General features: G+C 40.0%; 1 protein-coding gene across 3 annotated transcripts in view; it reads right to left on the reverse strand.

Annotated features, from left to right (window-relative positions):
• Nucleotides 1-21,663, reverse strand: part of slc35f4 (solute carrier family 35 member F4) — a 191,947-nt gene that overhangs the window by 25,837 nt on the left and 144,447 nt on the right. For 2 of the 3 annotated variants that reach the window (XM_072568803.1, XM_072568804.1), the window contains exons 3-5: nt 19,212-19,431; nt 14,003-14,095; nt 2,321-2,446 (exon numbers count right to left, since the gene is read on the reverse strand). In XM_072568803.1, coding sequence (XP_072424904.1) covers nt 2,321-2,446; nt 14,003-14,095; nt 19,212-19,431 — 439 coding nt within the window. The remainder of the gene's footprint in view (nt 1-2,320; nt 2,447-14,002; nt 14,096-19,211; nt 19,432-21,663) is intronic. The other variant, XM_072568805.1, reaches the window with a different exon arrangement.

Raw genomic sequence — 21,663 nt, forward strand, 5'->3', positions numbered from 1 at the left:
TCTGGCAGTTCATTTCACATACTTTATTTAAATTTGCCTTTTCATGGCAAGTTAGGGATGAAGGAGCCAAGTCAATAATGCGAATATTGAAGCAGTGAGTTACATTAGTGCAATGCTAATGCCATAATTGAGGTAAAGGTTTCTCAATCAATCACAGAGGTGTGGGGGCTATGATGAACCACACTTGTTAATGAGAGGATGTCTTTTGAGAGGGATCCTGCCATATGCTAGAGGATTGGAATGGACACATCAAATGATGTCTCAGATACTGGCAGGAAGAAACAGGATGGAAGCAAGGCTGCTTCCAGTTATCTGACACTACCCTGGAGATGATGCTGGAGGCAAAGAGGACCTAAAAGGCTTGTTATTTTATCCAGAAGAGAGGAAAAGACCAGGCACAGAGTAAATGGACAGCAAGGTCTATACAGTGAAGTTTGATTCCTCTGATATTAATCTCTATCACCCACCATTATGCTCTGAGATGGCATGGCCCCCAGTGCAAAGTGTTACGGCAAAACAAAATGGGGAACGGCAGAGGATACAGGTACTGCAATGCTCCATGTCTATACTGTAGCAGGAAAAAGCTTCATCAATGCTATGTTTGCCCAGCTAATAATACTGAGTGCCATGCATTTTTAAAGATTAATTTATTGAATGTGGCCATCACTGGCTGGGCCACCATTTATTGCCTTTGCCTAATTGCTCTTGAGAAGGGTGGTAAGCTGCCTTCTTAACCAATATAGTCCATGTGCTGCAGTTGGACCCACAATGCTGCTATGGAGGGAATTCCAGGATTTTGACCCAGCTGCAGTAAAGGGACAACAATATATTTCCAAAATGGGATGGTGAGCGTCTTGGAGGGGAACTTGCAGGTGCTGGTGTTCCCAAGTATCTGCATCTCCTAATGCTGAGATAGGCCTCTCATGATTCTGCTACATCTCTCACTATAGTCCACGCCATTCAGGCTCCTATAAAATTCTACCTTTTGTTTCTTCTTAGCTTTCATTAGAGGAAGCAATCTTGGAAATGGCTTTTGTCTTTAAAGAATCAAATATAAATTAATTGTTTTCCTAGATGGTTTTCTGTCTACAAAATTTCACAGCTGTCTGTATTCACAGAAGCTGATGGTGTTTAAAGGTGAGAAATTTTCCCTTTTCCCAAATCCTCTATTGTTTAAAGCTATTGTCTGGTTGACCTTTAATTAACTTGCCAAAACTCTACTGCAGATACATTTGGGTATTTTATGTACATCACTGCTGGTGTCATGCTGTGAGGTTATCTCTAACATGGTTTTTTTAAACCTGATCTAGCAAAGCTTATATTATCTCTCATAACCTAAGAAACAGAGTGTGAATATTATGTATGAAGAATTCAAAAGGCATCATTTCAACTAAAATTTATGGACCAACATTTTATTCCCCTGGCACATAAGTGTCTGGGCTAATATAAAGCCACAAATTTACTCACAGCGTCATGCTCCTAGTAGTGTGTCATGCTTCAAGCGATTGGAGTTAAAATGGAGAATTAGGTCTTTATAGAATGGATCACATGCTATGATATAGTGCTGATGTCATAACAAAGTCTCTTAAAAATATACTGTGCCTTTAAAAAGCATATTTGTATTCTATGTAACATAACAGCCTCTAGATGGAATGACCATTCTTGACCATTCCTGCACCATCTTAATCTCAATATAGTCAGGAAAGCAAGAGGTCTGGGCCGTCCTGTCAGATTGCAGATTCCCCCTCCAGCCCTACACCATCACCAGGACAGCATTACCTTTCACTCTTTGTACAATAAAGTAGATCTTTAAAATCAGTAAGACATATTTTTTGTTCATTCCTTAAAATGAGTCTGAAAGAAAACAATTATTCTGCAGAATTATCACTTTTAATGACATTTTTGAGAGAACATCTATGTAAAGCATTTTCAAAGCAAACTCAAGTACTCAATGAATCTTAAATAGGAGCTGGCATTGCCATTGGCACTGGCTCACCATCTCATTGAATTCTATTGTGTTTTCAGTTTAAAGTTTCAGATGTAGTGTGGAAAAATTTGGACAATATTGATTTTGAAGTTTCCAGATAGGTTTCTAAATGAATACTAGTATCAAAAATAAGTAGAAATCTTCCAGATTTTGATGGGAGGTGAAGCAATTACAGCATGCAGCTGGCAAACTTGGCCTGGTAAAACATGCACGACAAAACTGATCTGATTGCCATAGTCATATTCAGCTTGTACTGAATATCAGTAATAAAAACCAGGGCATGAAACCATAAATGTGATTAATCTTTCAGAGTTACAAGTTGTGTCTACTTACCTTGTATAATGCTGATGTGGAGGCAGATCCGACAACCAGCGCTACTCCGATGATTGAATCACCGTGGAAACCATCTGCATATGCCATCATCACAATCCCAGTAATTGCCATGATTGCAGCAACTATCTGTTGTTCAGGTAAAGATGAGGGCAAAAGAATTGAAAATGGTTTAGACAGGCTTTGACAATTCCTGCAAGTTTAAAGTGAACAGGTCCCCTGTCTTTAATCCCCAGGCAGATGTCAGCTTCACCTCAGGAACATGCATTGATGTGAATTAACATTGCACATAAATGAGTTTTACAAATTAGGAAAGCCCATTTCAATTCACATATTCATTTCAATATTTTTAGTTTTTGACTGAAAATACGTATTGTAAGATAGCACTGCTGCCTCACAGCACCAGGAACCATGGTTCAATTCCAACCTTGGGTGACTGCCTGTGTGTAGTTTGCACATTCACTTCAGGTCTAAGTGCATTTCCTCCAGGCACCCCAGTTTCCTCCCATTGTCCAGAGATGTGCAGGTTAGGTAGTTTGGGTCAAAAAGTGTGGCGATGGAAAAACACTGCCAGTCAGGCAGCATCTAAGGAGCAGGAGAGTCAACGTTTTGAGTATAAGCTCTTCATCAGGAATGTGGGAGGTGGTTTGCAAGGGGACTGAGAGATAAATGGGAGTGGGTGGGGCTGGGGGGGGATAGCTTGGAATGCAATTGGTGGAAGAAGGTGGAGGGTGATGGTGATACATCGGAGTGGGGAGACAGGATGCCAATTTGCAGAATGTTTCAGAGGGCATCTCTGAGACACACACACTGAACAGTCCCCTCACCCTGTGGCTGAACGTTTCAACTCCCCCTCCCACTCCACCAAGAACATGCAAGTCCTGGGCCACCTGCACTGCCAAATTCTAGCCACCCAACGCCTGGAGGAAGAACACCTCACCTTCTGCCTTGGGACCTTCCAACCACACGGGATCAGTGTCAATTTTACCAGTTTCCTCATCTCCCCTATCCCCTCCTCATCCCAGAGCCAACCCTCCAACTTGGCACTGCCCTCTTGAACTGTCCTACCTGTCCATCTTCTTTCCCACCTATCTGTTCCACCCTCTGATCCAACCTATCACCATCATTCCCACCTTCATCTACTTATTACATACCTGGCTAACCTGCCCCTAACTCTATCCCCCTCCCTTGGGCATCCCCACATTCCTGATGAAGAGCTTATGCTCAAAATGTCGACTCTCCTGCTCTTTGGATGCTGCCTGACCAGATGTGCTTTTCCAGCACCACACTCTGACTCTGACCTCCAGCATCTGCTGTCCTCACTTTCTCCTAGGTTAGGTGGTTTGGCCATGGTAAATTGCCCATAGTGCCAGGGATGTGCAGGCTAGGTGGATTAGCCATGGTAAATGTAGGGATATAGGAATGGGGCGGGACTGGGTGGGGGGTGGAATGGGGAATGCTCTTTGGAGGGTTGGTATGGACTTGAATGGCATGCTTCCATAATGTAGGGATTCAATGATTCTATGATATCCACTAGAGAGGAGAGAGTGATGTAAATTAATCCAAAATTAAAGGCTGAATCTTTTGCAGACATGACGAGACTGCTGCTTTAACAAGGTCATGTTGTCCTTTTCTTTTGCAAGGTGAGTCATAAAGGGAGAAGTTCCGATATGACTGGAAATATCGATTTGAAAACAATGGCAGGAGAGTGGCCAGTTCTCCCAGTTCAGGGATTTTTCTAGTTTGGATTAGGTTTAGCAGTTAAAAACTCCTGGGGTCAGAGAAGCAGCTACTGTGAAAAGAGGCTCCAAGCTTCAGCAAATGATCCCTGGTTAATCTTCTCTAACATCTCTCCTGTAAAACTTGTGTTTGAATTTAATCTTTTTGCCAAAGAGTGTGTTTATGGGGTATTGTGGGAAATTAGAACATCTCATTTGGTAAATTGCAGGGATATCGTGAAGGTTGGGTTTTCAAATAGTTGTCATTCTAAATTCAGTTTTCTTTTGCTTGCATTTCATTTAGTAATGTATAATTAAATTCTGTTTTACTTGAAACCAAGTGGTTTAACCAGATCCATCGCTCCTGAAATATCCACATTACATCTGCTGAAAACAACTAAAAACGTTAGAGTCTGGGCTGCCTTCTTGGAATATTTCAAGGGGGCCTGGCCTGGTCGATAACATAGAAGTTTAGCAATATCTGATGGAGGATTTCTTTGTTGTGTGCTTATTATGTATACTGATGTTAACACTTTGTTAATATAAGTTTGTATATCCATAACCCCAGGATAGCTTCTACTTCAGTAAATTACTTTATAAATATTTTCCACAGACTGATCTCATTAAAAACCTGTCCCAGGTTTGAAACTACTGGACTCTATCATATTCTCTTACATGTGTTCTCTGTTGATTTCTTTCCAAAACTATTCTGAGAGAAACTGATCTTCTAGACTCCTGTTCATTTCAATGTCCAAGCAGTACACAAAGTTTCACATGAATGTTTGGTTTGGTTATTATCTTCGGCACAAAGTCACATTGCATAATTAGGTAAACAACATTTGATTAAAATGCAAATTTAAGAAAAAAAGCTTCCCCACTTTTGCTCAGACTGTACAGCTAGCTTTAGTAGTCTGCTACAGTCGTGCTGCACAAAATACCATTAGACCATTAGCTGGTTAGTTATCCATTATTTTCACCTGAAGAAATGCAAACTCCTCTAGAAATCTTGACTGATGTCTGTGCTACCTACCTGGCTGTGTATTCTCCAGCTAACAACATTGATGTGCCTGCTGCTTCTATCATTATCTGTACCACCAATGATAATACATGGGGAGCATTAGCAGAAAGTATCACATTGACATTTAGAAAAAATACAAGGATGTCAATGGAAAAGTCATAGAATTACAATGAATATTGATGCATATCATCTTTACTTTTTAAAACATTCTTTAATATAAGCCTAATGAAAATAGAAAAACATTAATACTTATGAAGTGCACATGTGGTTACACAAAGTGAAAATAATGAGAATCATTTGAATAAGAAACAGCATTCTTTAATTCCTGAGGCAGATCCACCACGGTGTATTCATATGATGTACCCAAATTATGCAGACTTTAACATACTGTGCAATTTTGCAGAGCTTTTCTGGTATATACTAATAAGCTTCTTCAGATATGTCCACCTGCAGAAACCCTCCTTTAAGAAAAGATTTCTATTCCAGAGCTTTTCATTTAATGAGGCTTGTTATATCTTTATTGACCAGGAGTTATACCATTACATCATGCTCCTGGCTGGGTCATACTGTTATGCCTCACTGGTGTGTAGATCATCATAAAAGCTAAATATTTGAAAAGTACACAAATTTCCCCAATTTACCAGCCTGTTAGTCACAGACTAACAGAAAGCAAAGACCAGGTATATATATTTAACAAGGATTACTATTTATTACTTGTAAACAGACTTTAGCTATTTGCAAAAAATTATGAACTATTGGCATATAACTCTACTAGTTAAAATCTAATCCTCTAATAAAGTCCCCCTTACAAATGAACAGGGGAAATGTCTGGGAAGGCTGTTCAGCTTTTCCTGCTCATAGAATTGCTGAGATGATTCTTATGCTAATCAGAGCACTTCTCAGTCTTCTTTCTCTGAAGGGTTTTCACTGCTTTACAGGAAATATACTTATAAAAGTTGCTAATTTATTTATTAAAAGTCACATCTTACACCAACTGCTGAGGAAGAAATAAGTTGATTTCCTTCAGATTTAAAGTGGCTTTTATGCAGAGCTCAGAGCAAGTTCCTGAGCTGGTAGAGATCTGAAGACTTCTCACTATCCTATTCACAGTCCCAAGCCTTTCAGCCATTTGAGAACCAACCATACAGCTGCCTGTGGGCAGAAGGTCCCTGTAATTGACAACTGGGCACCAGTCCACAAACCTATCAGCTTCCTGTCGCCATCCAAAGTTCCAGTCACACCCAACCCTTCAGCTCCAGCTTGTCTGCAAACCACATCCCAACCATCATCCCAACCACCAGCAAATAGTCCACAATGAGCACCAAGTCATCCACTCAAAACATGCAGAAATATCCCAGTGATCCTCAGCTCTTCAGAACTGTTCCCTTCCCATTTCAGAACACAACTAAAATCACCTAAAGAAACTAACAGTCCCTCTAGTATCCATCACCCCTTTGAAGTAATCTGTAGTCTGTAATTTCTCTGCAGCCTCTTGAGCACAAAGCATCAAGGCAGAATCTTTGATGCTTATCAGGCGTCTTAACAGAAAAAAATGCAAGTAAATCATATCAAACACTTTATAGAGTTTCCGCAGAAAACTTCTCTGCATACTTTAAAGAAATAAATTGATGGATGCTATCAACCCTGAGCAACAGAGAGGAGCCATTCATAGAAGGCAGGGACTTTGAAACAATGAAATTGATTCACAGTCAATATCTAACCAATGATACTTATGAGTTATTGCTCCTTGGCAAAGACTAAAGTGACAGTAACACAATGCCAACAAATGTTTTTTTCCTATCAGTTTGACGGTTAATTAGCTATTCTTAATTAGTTGTCATCACAATGCTAGGTTCTCCGATACAGAGCAAGAATGCAGTTGAGAACTGCAGTTTCATGACTGATTAATAGTGAGATCACTTCTCCGTTGGAGAAAACATTAGGGAGATGGCTTTACATGCCTATGATGTCAAGAAAGACATATATTGAAAAAACTATGAAGTACCGCAACTATTCAATGATATGTTACTGGCAGACAAGGTTCCGAGAAGTAGCACTAACATTGGTAATGGTAAAGCACCATAATCCCAGAGAATTGCTTTATCATCAGAGAGAAATGATTGGTGGTGGTTTAAGCTGAGGGTCACCATGCCTTAGGCAAAAGGAGAGGTTGAGAAGGAGAGACCTTTATGGTATCCTCAGCTGGCACAGGGATTGAACCCATGCTGTTGGCATCACTCTCCATTGCAAATCAGCTATCTGAGCCAACTGAGTCCCAAGTATTAATATAACAGAAGAGTTTGAATCTTAAGAAGCCATTGTTTCCATGGGTGCTGGAAATTACCGAACTCCTCCTGTGAATTTTCCTTCCATATCTGCACATATCTGGGAACGTGCTGAACTATCTAAATCCCCATAACCATTTCTTAATGCAAATTTCTACTCAGAAGATTTTGGGTAGTGCATATTTCATTCTAGAAGGAATAATCTTGTCCCATTGTTTCTGTCTATCATCAGTATCTTAGCAACCGCCATTATGAAGCAAACAAAAAACTTCATTTTCAATCATGTCATACATTTGAATTGACATTTATTTATATCTAGGCTGGGAAGGTATAGAAGGTACAGCTATTGAGTTCTTTGAGAAGATGACAAAACAGGTGGATGAAGATAAGGTGGTTGATGTGGTGTATGTGGACGTCACTAAGGTGTTTGATAAGGTTTCACATGGTAGGCTATTGCACAAAATACGGAATTTTGGGATTGAAGGTGAGTTAGCGGTTTGGATCAGAAATTGGCTAGCAGAAAGGGTGGTGGTTAATGGGAAATGTTCACCCTGGAGCTCAGTTACCAGTGGTGTGCCGCAAAGATCTGTTTTAGAGCCACTGCTGTTTGTCATTTTTATAAATGATCTGGAGGTGGGAGCAGAAGTATGGTTAGTAAACTTGCAGATGACACTAAGGTAGGCAGAGTTGTGGATCATGCCGAAGGATATTGTGGGTTACAGAGGGACAGAGATAAGATGCAGAGCTGGGATGAATCATAGCAAATGGAGGCTAATGTGGGATAGAGTGAGGTAGTTCACTTTGGAAGAAGTAACAGGAATGCAGAGTACTGGGCTAATGGTAAAATGCTTGGCAGTGTAGATGAACAGAGAGATCTCAGTGTCCAGGTGCATAAATCCCTGAAAGTTGCCACCCAGATTGATAGGGTTGTTAAGAAAGCATATGGTGTGTTGGCATTTATTGGTAGGGGGATTGAGTTTCAGAGCCATGAGGTCATGCTTCAGCTATACAAGACACTGGTAAGGCCGCACCTGGAGTATTGGGTGCAGTTCTGGTCACCACATTCTAGGAGATATGGAAGCTTTGGAAAAGGTTCAGAGGAGATTTACAAGGATGTTGCCTTGTATGGAAGGAACGTCTTATGGGGAAAGATTGAGGGAACTGAGGCTGTTTTCATTGGAGAGAAGAAGGTTAAGAAGTGACTTAATCGAGACATATAAGATAATCAGAAGATTAGATAGGACAAACAGTGAGAGCCTTATTCCTCAGATGGTGAAAGCTAACACAAGGAGACATAGCTTTAAATTGAGGGGTAATAGATTTAGGACAGATATCAGGGGTAGTTTCTTTACTCGGAGAGTAGTAGAGACAAGAAATGACCTGCCTGCAACAGTAGTAAACTCGCCCACATTAAGGGCATTTAAATGGGCACAGGACATACATATGGATAATAATGGAATGGTGTAGGTTAGATGGACATTAGATTAATTTCACAGGTCAGCGCAACATTGAGGGCCAAAGGGCCTGTACTGCACTGTAATGTTCGATGATCTATGTTCTACGTTCTAAGTATACGCTTTAGTAGGATTTTTATGGGTTTAGTCAAAAGTTAGAAAGTATATTTCTTTGTAACATATTTCTTTACCAAAGCCAATTTTGGTGTCATTTGATCTGCCTGCCTTTTGGAATAATTTTTTTTCATTTAGTATGGATATACCCATAACACTGACAATGTAATAAGTGGTTAAAAAATTGCTGAACATTCTTAAAATAGTGATGACAATCTATAAAAGGAAATGTTGTACCATATGTTTGAATAATTTCCCAACTCTTTGTGATTACAAAACTCAGCATATTAATCCAGCCAACAGTCAGAATGATTTATGTATTGTAGATATTTTTCAGATCATGAACTGGATTCAAAAATCAGCAAAAAATACTTTAACTATTAGTACTGATACTTCAATAAAATATTGGTACAACTTAACTTTATTCATCCAATGGTAACAAGATGAATTGACCACTTAAATAATGAATTATCCAGAAGCCTATTAACCACCATTTTAAAGGGGAGTTGAGACAGGTGCCTCTTTAATTGTTTTAGAATTCAGGGTCCTATGATATAATTAGAGTCCCAATATGATTTTAACTGAATCAGAAGTCTTGCCCAGCTCCAACGTGTTGAGTAAAACTCCACAAACTAACGGACAAAGTTGGCAGTATTCCTTAAAAAGCACTTGGCTGCATGTACACCATCATAGGAATCTGAAAATGTGTTGCTGGAAAAGCGCAGCAGGTAAGGCAGCATCCAAGGAGCAGGAGAATCGACGTTTCGGGCATGAGCCCTTCTTCAGGAAGGGCTGAGCCTGAAGAAGGGCTCATGCCCGAAACATCGATTCTCCTGCTCCTTGGATGCTGCCTGACCTGCTGCGCTTTTCCAGCAACACATTTTCAGCTCTGATCTCCAGCATCTGCAGTCCTCACTTTCTCATCATAGGAATCTGTGCTTGTTCACATTTGCAAGTCGCTCAGACCCCTGTGAGATTTGGTCCATTATTTCTTCTTGAAAACCAGTAAAAATTTGTTGTCACTGTCAAAAAATATTCTACTTCTTCAAAGAGGACTACATTTTCTGTTTCATTCTGTTCCCCTGTCATTCTGGATTCTGTCAGCAATGCTCCTTCATTGATGAGTATCAGAGTTTATTAATCTGAGTCTGAGCCTCTAGAATAGTGTATTCACTATTTCCTTATAATGCAATAGTGTAAGCAATGGTGTCTCCACATGACATCTCAATACCATCAGATAATCTGAGGAACATTCATATAATGGAGCTGCTAAAGCCTATTTCTTGAAATTTGCAAAGAATAATGCTGCTTCTGTCAGCACTACATTGCAAATTAGACAGATTTCCTGCTCTCATCATGCTGAACTTGAATAAGTACTATGCCTTATCCCATGGTGGATGGATTTGCAACTACAATATGGACAATCTGGCAGCTGTAATGGGCTAATACAAATGGAGGACAGTAACTCTACTTAATCTTCTGAAATTCTATTGTCTGCTCCAGAATTCCAAAGCCACTGGTTAAAAGCTTAAAAGCTCCCCCAGAAGTTGTGTCATAGTAACCAAATTTGGAAAGAACTTCCCCACTTGGGTGATCTTTCCTAAGAAGCAGGGAATTCAGTGACATTCTTTGGTTGTGAGAACTCACTCACTGCCCTTGACTTCATAGGCTCTACCATGACTCAATTCCCTTGTGGAATGGAAAACAAAAACAATCTTTGTGAATTGTTAGTTCTCATTGTTAGTAAAGCCTGCACTCGGCCATGTTTTCAAAACTTCCTGGACTTTATCAATCATGCCATGCACCAACATGTCATCCATATGGCAGGTTAGATCTTGCTTGCCTTCATGGATTTGAAACATGGCACGATGAAAGATGTCTGGTACGAGACAACTGCGAAAAAAAAACCCACCTGAGCAGCATGATGGAAAAAGTTAATAACCTTGATTTGTAATCTCGGGCTACTTGCCAAAATCTGCTATTCATGCCTAATTTCATGAAGAATATATAGCTAATTATTTTTGCCAGACTGAAAAAATTGGGTGGACTTCGATCTGGGGACCCTATTCAGCTACATAAGATCCACTAAAAATCTGAGCTCTTTTCTCAGCTTGGGGACTTCTATCAGCCCCGAGCACCATCTGGATGGATCTGTAACTGTTACTTCCTATTGTAGCATGCTGTTAAGTTTTGACTGAATTTTCTGTAGCAACAGCTGTGCTACCCTCCTTGGAATCTGGAAACATATTAGCTTGGCATCATTATGTCTTGGCATGTGATATTCTTACTTCAAGTTTCTTCAACATGTAAAGATCTATGGGAAACTTTGACAAAATTCCTTTCTTATAACACTGCATTCATTGTTTCTGGAGTACCTAATTGTATGCATTTATTCCTGCTTAAAAGCAATGCTCCTTGCTCTTTGTGGCTAAGTGTGGCAGTGAACTGACTTTATGCTTGAAGATCTGTGCCTTCTGGACTTTGCAGTTGGATGTTCACTGGTCAAACATCCATTGATTTAAGCCAGGTCACCCTGTCAGCTAAATTTCAAACCAGAGCTCAATATCTAATCTAAATTCTGTTTTGAAGCCTTTAACCTCTAGAACCTCTTCTGGCCTTCTTTTACCTAAAAACATTGGTTTGTCTTGCTGGACTTGACCTCGAATCTCCTGATCTATCTATTTTCCAAGTACTTTCCATCTTCCAGGTCTTCTCTCTTTATTGACACTTGCCTGCTTCTATGGTAATGTAGGATTTTCAAGACCAAACAGCCCTTCCACATTCTATCATTCAGATCTCTCTGCTTGACAATCATGGCAGTTTGGTGTTGTCATGCTCTGCAGCATGAAGAACCCAATATGAGTGCTGTACTGTGTCCTCCACTTTAATGAACAGCACTGATAACTAGGAAAGACCAGTAAGAAATAACTCATCTACCTTTTGTGGGCCTTCTGCATTCCCGAATTGCTGTAGCAATGGCAGTGTCTCAACCAATCTTACCATACTTTCAGCCAGGTTCCTATATCTACCGACTGAGGGAAGCCTGCTGGGAATTTTGATTCTCTGGTTTCTCTTCCAATTTTTTCCCTCTGTACTAACAGTGTCTTCCAATTCATGTCCTTTATTCTTTTGAAGTCTTCTGAGTTTTCCTTTTGGTGTGCTGGAGTCTTCCTGTTTCTCTTCTCCTCATGAACTTTGATCAGTCCCTTCAATTCAGAAATCTGCCTAGCTGCACCAGGATTTGTGCTACATCATTACCCGCATTGGATGGGCTTCTCACAGTGACTCCACCCTCATGGATTCTGTCTGACATGGGGCTAATTGAGGCTGTTTTGTGTAGTTAGACTTTCCATATTTTGAATCTGCTCCAAATCCATCTCTACTCTAAGACTGACTGTTAACTGACTTTCAGAGGTTCCTGTAAATTCTTCATTTATGTTCTAATATACATAACACTGAATAGAATTCTCTCATACAAGTCTTCCATTTTTCCATATAAATGTAGGTGGGAGCTCATGTTGTGATGAAGGCATAAGGAATCTGCAAGGTGATACAAACAGGTTAAGTGAGTGGTCAGAAACTTGGCAGATAGAGTTTAATGCAGGAAAGTTTAGTCATGCACTTTGGCAGGAAGAATCAAAAGGCAGACTATTATTTAAATGGACAGAAATCCCTGAAAAAAATGTGCAATGTAGAGGCAAATGTGTGTTCTTGTATATGAAACACAAAAAGTTAGCATTCATTTGCAACAAGTAATTAAGAAGACAATAGAATTTTGGCCTTTACTGCTGGGGAATTGGAGCTTAAAAAATAGAGAAGGCTTGTCAAAACTGTAGAGGGTGAAGGTGTATTGTTCTGCTCCCCATAATTAGGCAAATAAATTAGCTTTGGAGATAGTTCAAAAATGATTCAGTGGGCTGATCCCTGTGAAGAAGGGGTTGACTTATCAAGAATGCTTAAACAGGCTAGGCTTGGGTCATTAGAGTTTAGAAGAATGAGGGGTAATCTTAATGACATTTCTGAGAGCACTTGATAGGATATATGTTGAGAAGATGTTTCCCCTAGTAAGTGATCTCAAACGAAGGGACATAGTTACAGAATAAGGGATCACATGTGTAAAATTGAGATGAAAAGGAAGTCCTTCACCCAAATGGCAGTAAATATCTGGAATTTTCTGAGAGAGTTTGAAAGCTAGATCACTGAAAGTATTGTATGAGGAAGTAATTGGAACTGAAGTACCTAGAAGTTGAAGGAAATGAGAAACAAGCACAAAAAAAAGTGTGGCCTGGGGCAGATTAGCCATGATCATATAGAATGATAGGGCAAGCTTGAGAGACAAGACTTACTCCTGTTTTTATTTCTTATGTTCTCTTCTTCGAATCTTGATAGCATGTAACTGTTGATGTCAAATTAAATTATCATACATATTATCTTCATTAGCATACTCATCCCCATTATGCTACAATTAGCCTGGCATCCCATATAGAGGTGATGGCTACAATACCCATTCATGGCCAAAAATGCCCTGTTTGTATTGTCATGTCTATCTGTCTGTATTATAGACAGTCTGATTGAGAAGCGTACTCCTTGTAATCTTCTTAAAAACCTTAAAAATATTTTCAGAATACAGACAGCAGTGACATATTTATTGCAGTAAAATGAGGCAGAAATTGTCCAAATTGCATTTATAGAGTCATAGAGTCATAGAGATGTACAGCATGGAAACAGACCCTTTGGTCCAATCCATCCATGCCAACCAGATATCCCAACCCAATATAGTCCCACCTGCCTGCACCCGGCCCATATCCCTCCAAACTCTTCCTATTCATATACCCATCCAAATGCCTCTTAAATGTTGCAATTGTACCAGCCTCCACCACTTCCTCTGGCAGCTCATTCCATACACGTACCACCCTCTGCGTGAAAACGTTGCCCCATAGGTCTCTTTTATATCTTTCCCCTCTCACCCTATTCCTAGTTCTGGGCATTTTTTGACTTTGCCAGGTAGATGCCAGTGTTGTAGCTGTACTGGAACAGCTTGACTAAAGGTGCAACTAATTACAGAGCAGTATTGCTGGAATGTTGTCAGGACTCACAGTCTTTGTTGTATCCAGTAGGTTTAGCAGTTTCTTGATATCATGTGGAGTGAATAAAATTGTCTGCAGATTGGTATCTGTAATTTTGGGAACCTAAGGAGAAGACCAAAATAGATATTCCAATTGAAACTTATTGCTAAACATAGTTGCAAAAGCTTCAACCTTGTCTTTTACACGGATAATGAGGGTCCTCTTTTTGGTTGTTTAATTGTTCACCATATGACCAGACTGGGTAGGTCTACAGTGCTTTGCTTTCATCCATCGATTATGGGATTGCTTGGCTCTGTCTGCCACAAATCTGGTTCTTTGGTTTAGACCTAGGCTGTACTTTCGCTACATTGACTCACATTTTTAGACATGCTCCTCTCTGGCCCAGCTGTACGCTTCATTGAATCTGGGTTAATCCCTTGCCTGACAGTACAGAGAAAGATACGCAGGCGATGACGTTGAATGTAATGTTAATGCTGCTGATGCCTTTAGCACGGTTGCCCAGCTTTGAGATGCTACATCTGGTCAGACTATTCCATATAGCTTCGTACATGAGTGACACAACCTGATGGACAGAATACCGTGTGGGAAGATGGGTCTGCATCTTTATAAAGACTATGCAGTGGTCACTCCTACTTTAACGGTCATGCATTTGCCAAAAGTAGATTGGTGAGGATGAGGTCAAGTAGGCTGAGCCTCTTGTTGTTTCCTTCACCCATTAACTGGGGGCCCAGTCTGTCAGATATGATATAGAAGCAGGAGTAGACCATTTGGTTTTTAACTCAACTGCTTGATTTAATAAGATCATGGCTGATTTGGTTGTGGTCTCAGCTTCATTTCCTGTCTGCACTCAACAATCCTCAACTCAGCCAGCCTGGTCAGCAGCGCTGCTAACAAATTGCCAAAAGTGATAGATATTGAAGTTTCCCAGAGTACAATCTTCACTGCTTCTTTCAATTGGTGTCAACATGGATTATTGCTGATTCATCAGCTGAGGATTGGAGGGGGTGGTAGCACAGAGGGGAGGGAATGGTAGATTGTAAAATCAGCAGGATGCTTCCTTGCTCACAGTTGGCCTAATGCCATGTGATCCAAAGTCAATGTTGAGGACTCCAAGGGCAACTCCCTACCAATTGTATACCACTATGCCACCTCTGCTGGGTCTGTCCTGCAAATGGGACAGGGAGCGTCCAGGGATGGTGATAGTGGTGTCTGGGACATTGTCTGTAAGGTATGATTATTACTATGCCACACTGTATCTTGAGAGCTGGCCTAGTTCTGGCACATGCTCTCAGATGTTAGCAAAGAAGACTTTGTATGGTCAACATTGCTAATTTTGGTGTTGTGATTCCCAGAGCCTAAGTTAATGTCAAGTGGTCTGTCCAGCCTTAGTTCTTTCCTGCATTTCTGTAGCAGTTTGCTACAACTGGCATTATCGGCTATCTTAACTGAGGCATTAGTCTGTTTAAAATATGCAATTTAGACATAACACTTCAGTCACAAATGATAAATTTAAATTTGGACTGACCCAACACTTCGTATTGCTGCTCTTTTATTTAATAATGATGATAAAGAAATAAAAACATTTGTGTTTGGGTCTCACCATTGGAAATTCTTCAATCTGTTTAGACAGCTACTCAGAAGCTTTTAAAATATGAGCCATTCATTCATATTTAAGAGGTTAAATTGTGCAAGGTTTATGAAGGTTTGTAGCTCAGGTTTAGGTTTAGGGTGTAGGTTTGCTCGCTGAGCTGTAGGTTTGCTATCCAGATGTTTCATTACCTGGCTAGGTAACATCATCAGTGGTGACCTCCAAGTCGCTTCACTTGGAGGTCACCACTGATGATGTTACCTAGCCAGGTAATGAAACATCTGGATATCAAACCTACAGCTCAGCGAGCAAACCTACACCCTAAGGTTAAATTGTGTTTTACTAAATGCGAATTATGCTCATATTTTCATCCAAACTGATAATAACTAAATGATTCCATTTGATTCTGTTATCACACACACAAATTAAATTCGGACAAGGAATTTTTCACCAAATGTAAGTTGTAGTGGTGCTAGACTCAAAAAACATACATGCTGTGGTGCTACTAAAGTACCTTGGGAATCGCGTGAACACTATTTCCTATTATCCGAAAGCAATACAGAGTACTGGTGTGCAAAGTTAGTTCACCTTGGGGATGGGCTTGAATCCAATGCAACGCAATGGAATGACAGACTCCTCTTGGATATAAGTCCACAGCAAAAAATTGTTAACAAATTAAAATATTCATATCATCCAGATAAAGTGTATGGAAAATGGTGCAGGCATATTGATGAAAGAAGCACTGCTTTTCAGAAAGCATAATACAATAAGATATATGAGCAGAATTAGGCCATTTGGCCCATCAAGTCTGCTCTGACATTCAGTCATATCTGATATATTTGTCAACCACATTCTATGTCTAATCCCTTATTAATCAAGAACTTACCTATCTCTGTCATAAAGACACTTAATGACTTGGCCTCCACAGACTTCTGTGCAATGTGTTCCACAGATTAATCACTGTCTGGCTGAAGGAATTCCTCCTCATCTCAATTCTAAAAGGTTGTCCTTTCAATCAGAGGTTGTGACCTCAGGTCTCTCCTGCTATTGGAAACATCTTCTCCACATCCAATCTTCCAGGTATCTCAGTATTCCGTAAGTTTCAACAAGATACCCCCTCATCCTTCCAAACTCCATCACGTACAGACCGAGAATCCTCAACTGCTGCTCAGATGACTAGCTCATCATTCCGGGGTTCAGTCTTGTAAACCACCTCTGAACACCCTCCAACACCAATACATTCCTTCCTTAGATACAAACTTGATGTTTTTTTTTTATATATATGGTGAAAATTAAGCAAATGTTCACTTGTACAATCAGGGATTACTGATAAAAAGAGGTCGAAATCATAATGATGACAACTAATTTGACTGCATGGGCAGGTTGTCTGGAAACATTAGGGTTAGGATTGACAGCTTACAACTTTGTAGGTTGTGATTTAAACATAAATGAACATTTAAATTCCAATGTATAAAATTAGGATTTGAATGCTTAATTTAGACATTGAATGAGAAATCTTCCATACACACCAAAAATTTCTCAAAGCAATGGCAACCCTGACTATCTGTCACACTAAATCAGAGACCATGGGTGTGTTTACTTCTGTGCCAGATCACTGTAAGGTCTAAATGCCCTTCAGTCTAACATGATACATATGGTGGCACAGTGGTTAGCACTGCTACCTCACAGCGCCAGAGATCCGGGTTCAATTCCTGCCTCAGGTGATTCTCTGTGTGGAGTTTGCACATTCTCCGGGTGCTCCTGTTTCCTCCCACAATCCAAAAATGTGTAGGTTAGGTGAATTGGCCATGCTAAATTGCCTGTGAAGGGATAAATGTAGGAGGGTGGGTGGCGGGTCGGTGTGGACTTGTTGGGCTGAAGGGCCTGTTTCCACACTATAAGTAATCTAATCTAAAAAATGCCCATTGGCGTTCTACCTGGGCCCATTGTCCAGGAATTTGTAGCAGCAGCATGTTCAGTGCTCAGGTTCTGTTCCAAAGTTTGTACACCACATCCATCTTGCCTGCCTGCCCACCAATATTCAACAGAAATTGGCCTAAACAACAGTAACAATGGTTTTGTAGAGTGGTAGTATAGTGGTTAGGTCACTAGACTACTAATTCAGTAACCTGGACTCATGATCCGTGGTCAAAAAATTCAAATAATACCGTAGTAGCTGGCAAAGTTAGGTTCAGTTCAACAAACATTGAATTAAAAGTTCATATTGGGAATAATAATGACCATGTAGCAACTAGTTTGTCATAAAACCGATCTGTTTCGCTATTGTCCTTTAGCAAATCCTTTAATAAACTGATCTCTATATGACTCCAGATCCACACTAATATGACGACTCTCAAGTGCTCTCTGTATTCAACTAATACTCAGTTGTGTTCAATTCATCACAAACCTCTAAAGGGCAATTAATATTCACCATATCAGCAATTTGCATACCCTAATAATGAATAAATATGACTTTTTTTAATAGAGGTATAAAGTACAAGAGCAAGGAGGTTGTGGTGAACTTCTGTAAGATACTAGTTTGGTCTCCGGTAGAATTTTGCATCCAGCTGTCGGTGCTGCACCTTAAGTAAATGTGAAGGCACTGGAGAAAGTGCATAAGTGTTTAAGAGAGTGGCACCAAGGATGAGGACTTTCAGTTATGAAGGTAGATTGAAGAAATTGGGATTGTATTCCTTGGGCAAGAGTAAGCTGAGACAAGACCTGATTGAAGTATTCATAATCAGGAGAAGTCCAGTAAATAGGGAGAAAATGTTTCCACTCATTAAAGGATCAGGAATGAAAGTACACAGATTTTAAACTAATCAGTAAAAGAAGCAAAAATGAGAGGAAGCAAAAATATTTCTATGCAGCGGATTATTCGGATCTGGAATGGAGTGCCCAGAAATGTAGTAAAAACAGGTTCAATTGAGGCATTGAATAGGGATGCCATTTGTTAATTGAAAGGGAAAAAAGAAATATAATTATAGAGAGAAGGAAGAGAGTGGCACTAAGTGAGATGTCATTTGAAAAGTCAACAGAGACACCAAGGGCCAAATGTTGTGCTGTAACGACTCTGTGAAACTCTGTGAAATAAAACAAGTTTCTCTTCAACATGTTAGGCCAAATATCTCAGTGTCTGAGCATGCTAAATTGCCAAGGTATGTAGAGAAATATTAGCCTGGAAGATGGCATGGGGTTCAAATGAATTGTCTATCATTTACTAATGTGGTTGCCCCGATAAAAGATTCTGTCTAGTGCATTCATAGGCAAGAACAGGAGTTTTTGCCCATTATAATTCATACACATAAAAGTTATCTTTTCTGGACCATCAACATTCAAAATGGATTCACCTTAATAAGTCATCTCAATCCTGCTGGAGGGAAATACATCAAATTTTGTACAACACTGTGTTTCTCAGGAATGACTTTCTGCATTAACTTGAAATATAATTTCCTCAAAATTTCACACGTTATGAATAATATTATTATGAATGATCATGGAAACAGGAATCCAATTGCAGTCCTTTTTATGATGTATCTAAAATGGATTTACTCTACATTAAAGACTGCATTGCAGTTTTCAGTTGTGAAAAAATTGCTTTCATTGAAGCCATTAATCATAGGTACTTACTCTAACTCCCATGAACTTGTCTTTGAGCACAATCCAAGAGAGCAAAAAGACAAATGCTTTGTTGCAACAAAAAAGAGCAGAGACATCTGTGGCTGTTAATTTCTTCAGAGCCAGTAAATATAGGTAATTAGTTAATGTCCAGAGGATAGAAAATGGGGCTGTTCTTTTCAGAAAGAGTCTCAGAGTCAGTCCTTCTTCTCCAAATATCCGACTGCATTCCCTGTAGGCAATGAGCAGATAGATATATAAACAGTCATACGTGTAGCAAGAACTTTTCTTTCACTGCATTTATTCAGTTAATAGCAAACATTAACATGCTTACTACACCATCAAATAAACATTTCTTCAAATACTTTGTTATCTATCACCTAAGCTGTTAATACAGCTGATCCTTGTTTCTGCTGTTAGGCCACTATTGGAATACTGAGTTCATTTTTGGTTTCCCTGCTATAGGAAGGATGTTGTGAAATTTGATAGGGTTCAAAACAGATTTATGAAGATGTTTCCAGGGTTGGAGGATTTGTGCTTTAGGGAGAGGCTGGATAGGCTGGGTTGTTTTCCCTGAAGTGTCAGAGGCTAAGGGGTGACCTGAAATCAGGAGGGGCGTGGGTAGTGTGAATAGTCAAGGTCTTTTCCCCAGGATGGGAGAGTCCAAAACTACAGAGCATAGATTTAAGGTGAGAGGGGGAAAGATTTAAAAGGGACCTAAGGGGCAACTTCTACACACAGAAAAAGTGGTGTTTGTATGGAATGAGCTGCCGGAAGAAGTGGTGGAGGCTGGCACAATTACAATATTCAAAAGACGTCTAGATGGGTAATTAATAGGAAGGGTTTAGAGGGATATGGGCCAAATGCTGGCATTTGGAGTTAGATAAATGTAGGATATCTGGTCAACATGGACGGGTTGGATTGAAGGGTCTGTTTCCATGCTGTACAGCTCTATGACTCTATGTACAGAAGTAACGGAGTTGCACCTTTAACGGAAATTGTTTTCAAGTTATACCAAATGATTCCCAATTATGTGAACCCTTTTTGATCCATTTTCTTTGTGACTTCACTTAGTGCATTTGGTTTTGAATGTTCAACATCCTGAATGAGCAGCAATTTCCCTCAACTAAATCTTGGGAAGTCCAAAGCCATTATCTTTGATCCCTGCCACGAATTTCATTCCCCAGCCACCAACTCAGTGCATTCCCATGGTATCTGTCAGAGACTTAATCAAACCATTTACAATCTTGGTATCATCTTTCACTCTGAGTTCAGCTTCTAACTACATATTGAATCACAGAGTTTACCACATGGAATGAAAATCCTCAATCCATCGTGTCATACTGGTCCTCGAGCACCAATTGACTCAAACCAAATTTTCCAGCACTTGGCCTGTAGCCTTGTATGCTATGGTGTTTCAAGGTTTTCATCTCATTACTTCCTAAATGATGTGATGGTTCTGACATCTACCACCCTTTCAGCCAGTGGGTCCCACATATTCCCACTCATTCAGTGATACCATTTTTCGGAAATTCCCTCTTAACCTCCTACCTATCACCTTAAATTTGTGCCCCCAGGTATTGATCTACTATGGGAGAAGCATTTTCTTATCTACTCTCTCTGTCCCTCTCATAATTTTATACTGTCCAAATAGGATGCCCTCTCTCTTCTTAGCTTAAATGCTTCAGCCCAGGGCAACATCCTGGTGAATGTCCCTTCCTATAATGTGGCAACCAAAATTGCACACAATACTCCAGCTGTAACTTAACTAAAGTCTTACCCATTTGCCTTCTTAACAAATTTAGCTACCTGTCCTTCTGCCTTCAAGGATCTACAAGCATACCACACCAACGTCCCTCTGATCCTCTGTACCAGCCCATTTAACCAGCCCATCTATATTATCCTGTCATCTAAGGCATTCTTCCTCACTATCTTCCACACTATCAACTTACATGTCATCTGCAAACTTATTGATCAAACCTCTTGTCCGATCACTCATGGACACTAAATAGCAAGGAACTCAGCACCAAACCTTGACATATGTCCGGCTGCCAGTCATAAGCACAACCTTTGACAATTAACCTCCATCTTCTCCCACTAAGCCAGTTTTGAATCCAATTTGCCAAACTGCCCTGAATCCCATGGCCTCTTAATTTCTTCATCAGACAACTGTACAAGACTCTGTCAAAAGTCTTACTGAAGTCCATACAGACCACATCAACTGCACTATTCCCATTAATACAAATCTGTCACGCATGGACTCCCCTGGCAGAGCCATGCTAACCAGCCTTGATTAATCCTTGCCTTTCTAAATGGAGATTAATTCTGTTCCTCAGATTTTCTTTTCCAAATGTTTCCCTACTACAGATGCTATACTCATGGCCTACAGTTCCCTGGTTTCTCACCACCTCTCTCCTTGAATAATATTTCGATATAATCTGTCCTTTAGCCCTTTGTTACTTCT

This window comes from Chiloscyllium punctatum, chromosome 4, assembly GCF_047496795.1.
Source record: "Chiloscyllium punctatum isolate Juve2018m chromosome 4, sChiPun1.3, whole genome shotgun sequence".
Taxonomy (NCBI): Eukaryota; Metazoa; Chordata; class Chondrichthyes; order Orectolobiformes; family Hemiscylliidae; genus Chiloscyllium; species Chiloscyllium punctatum.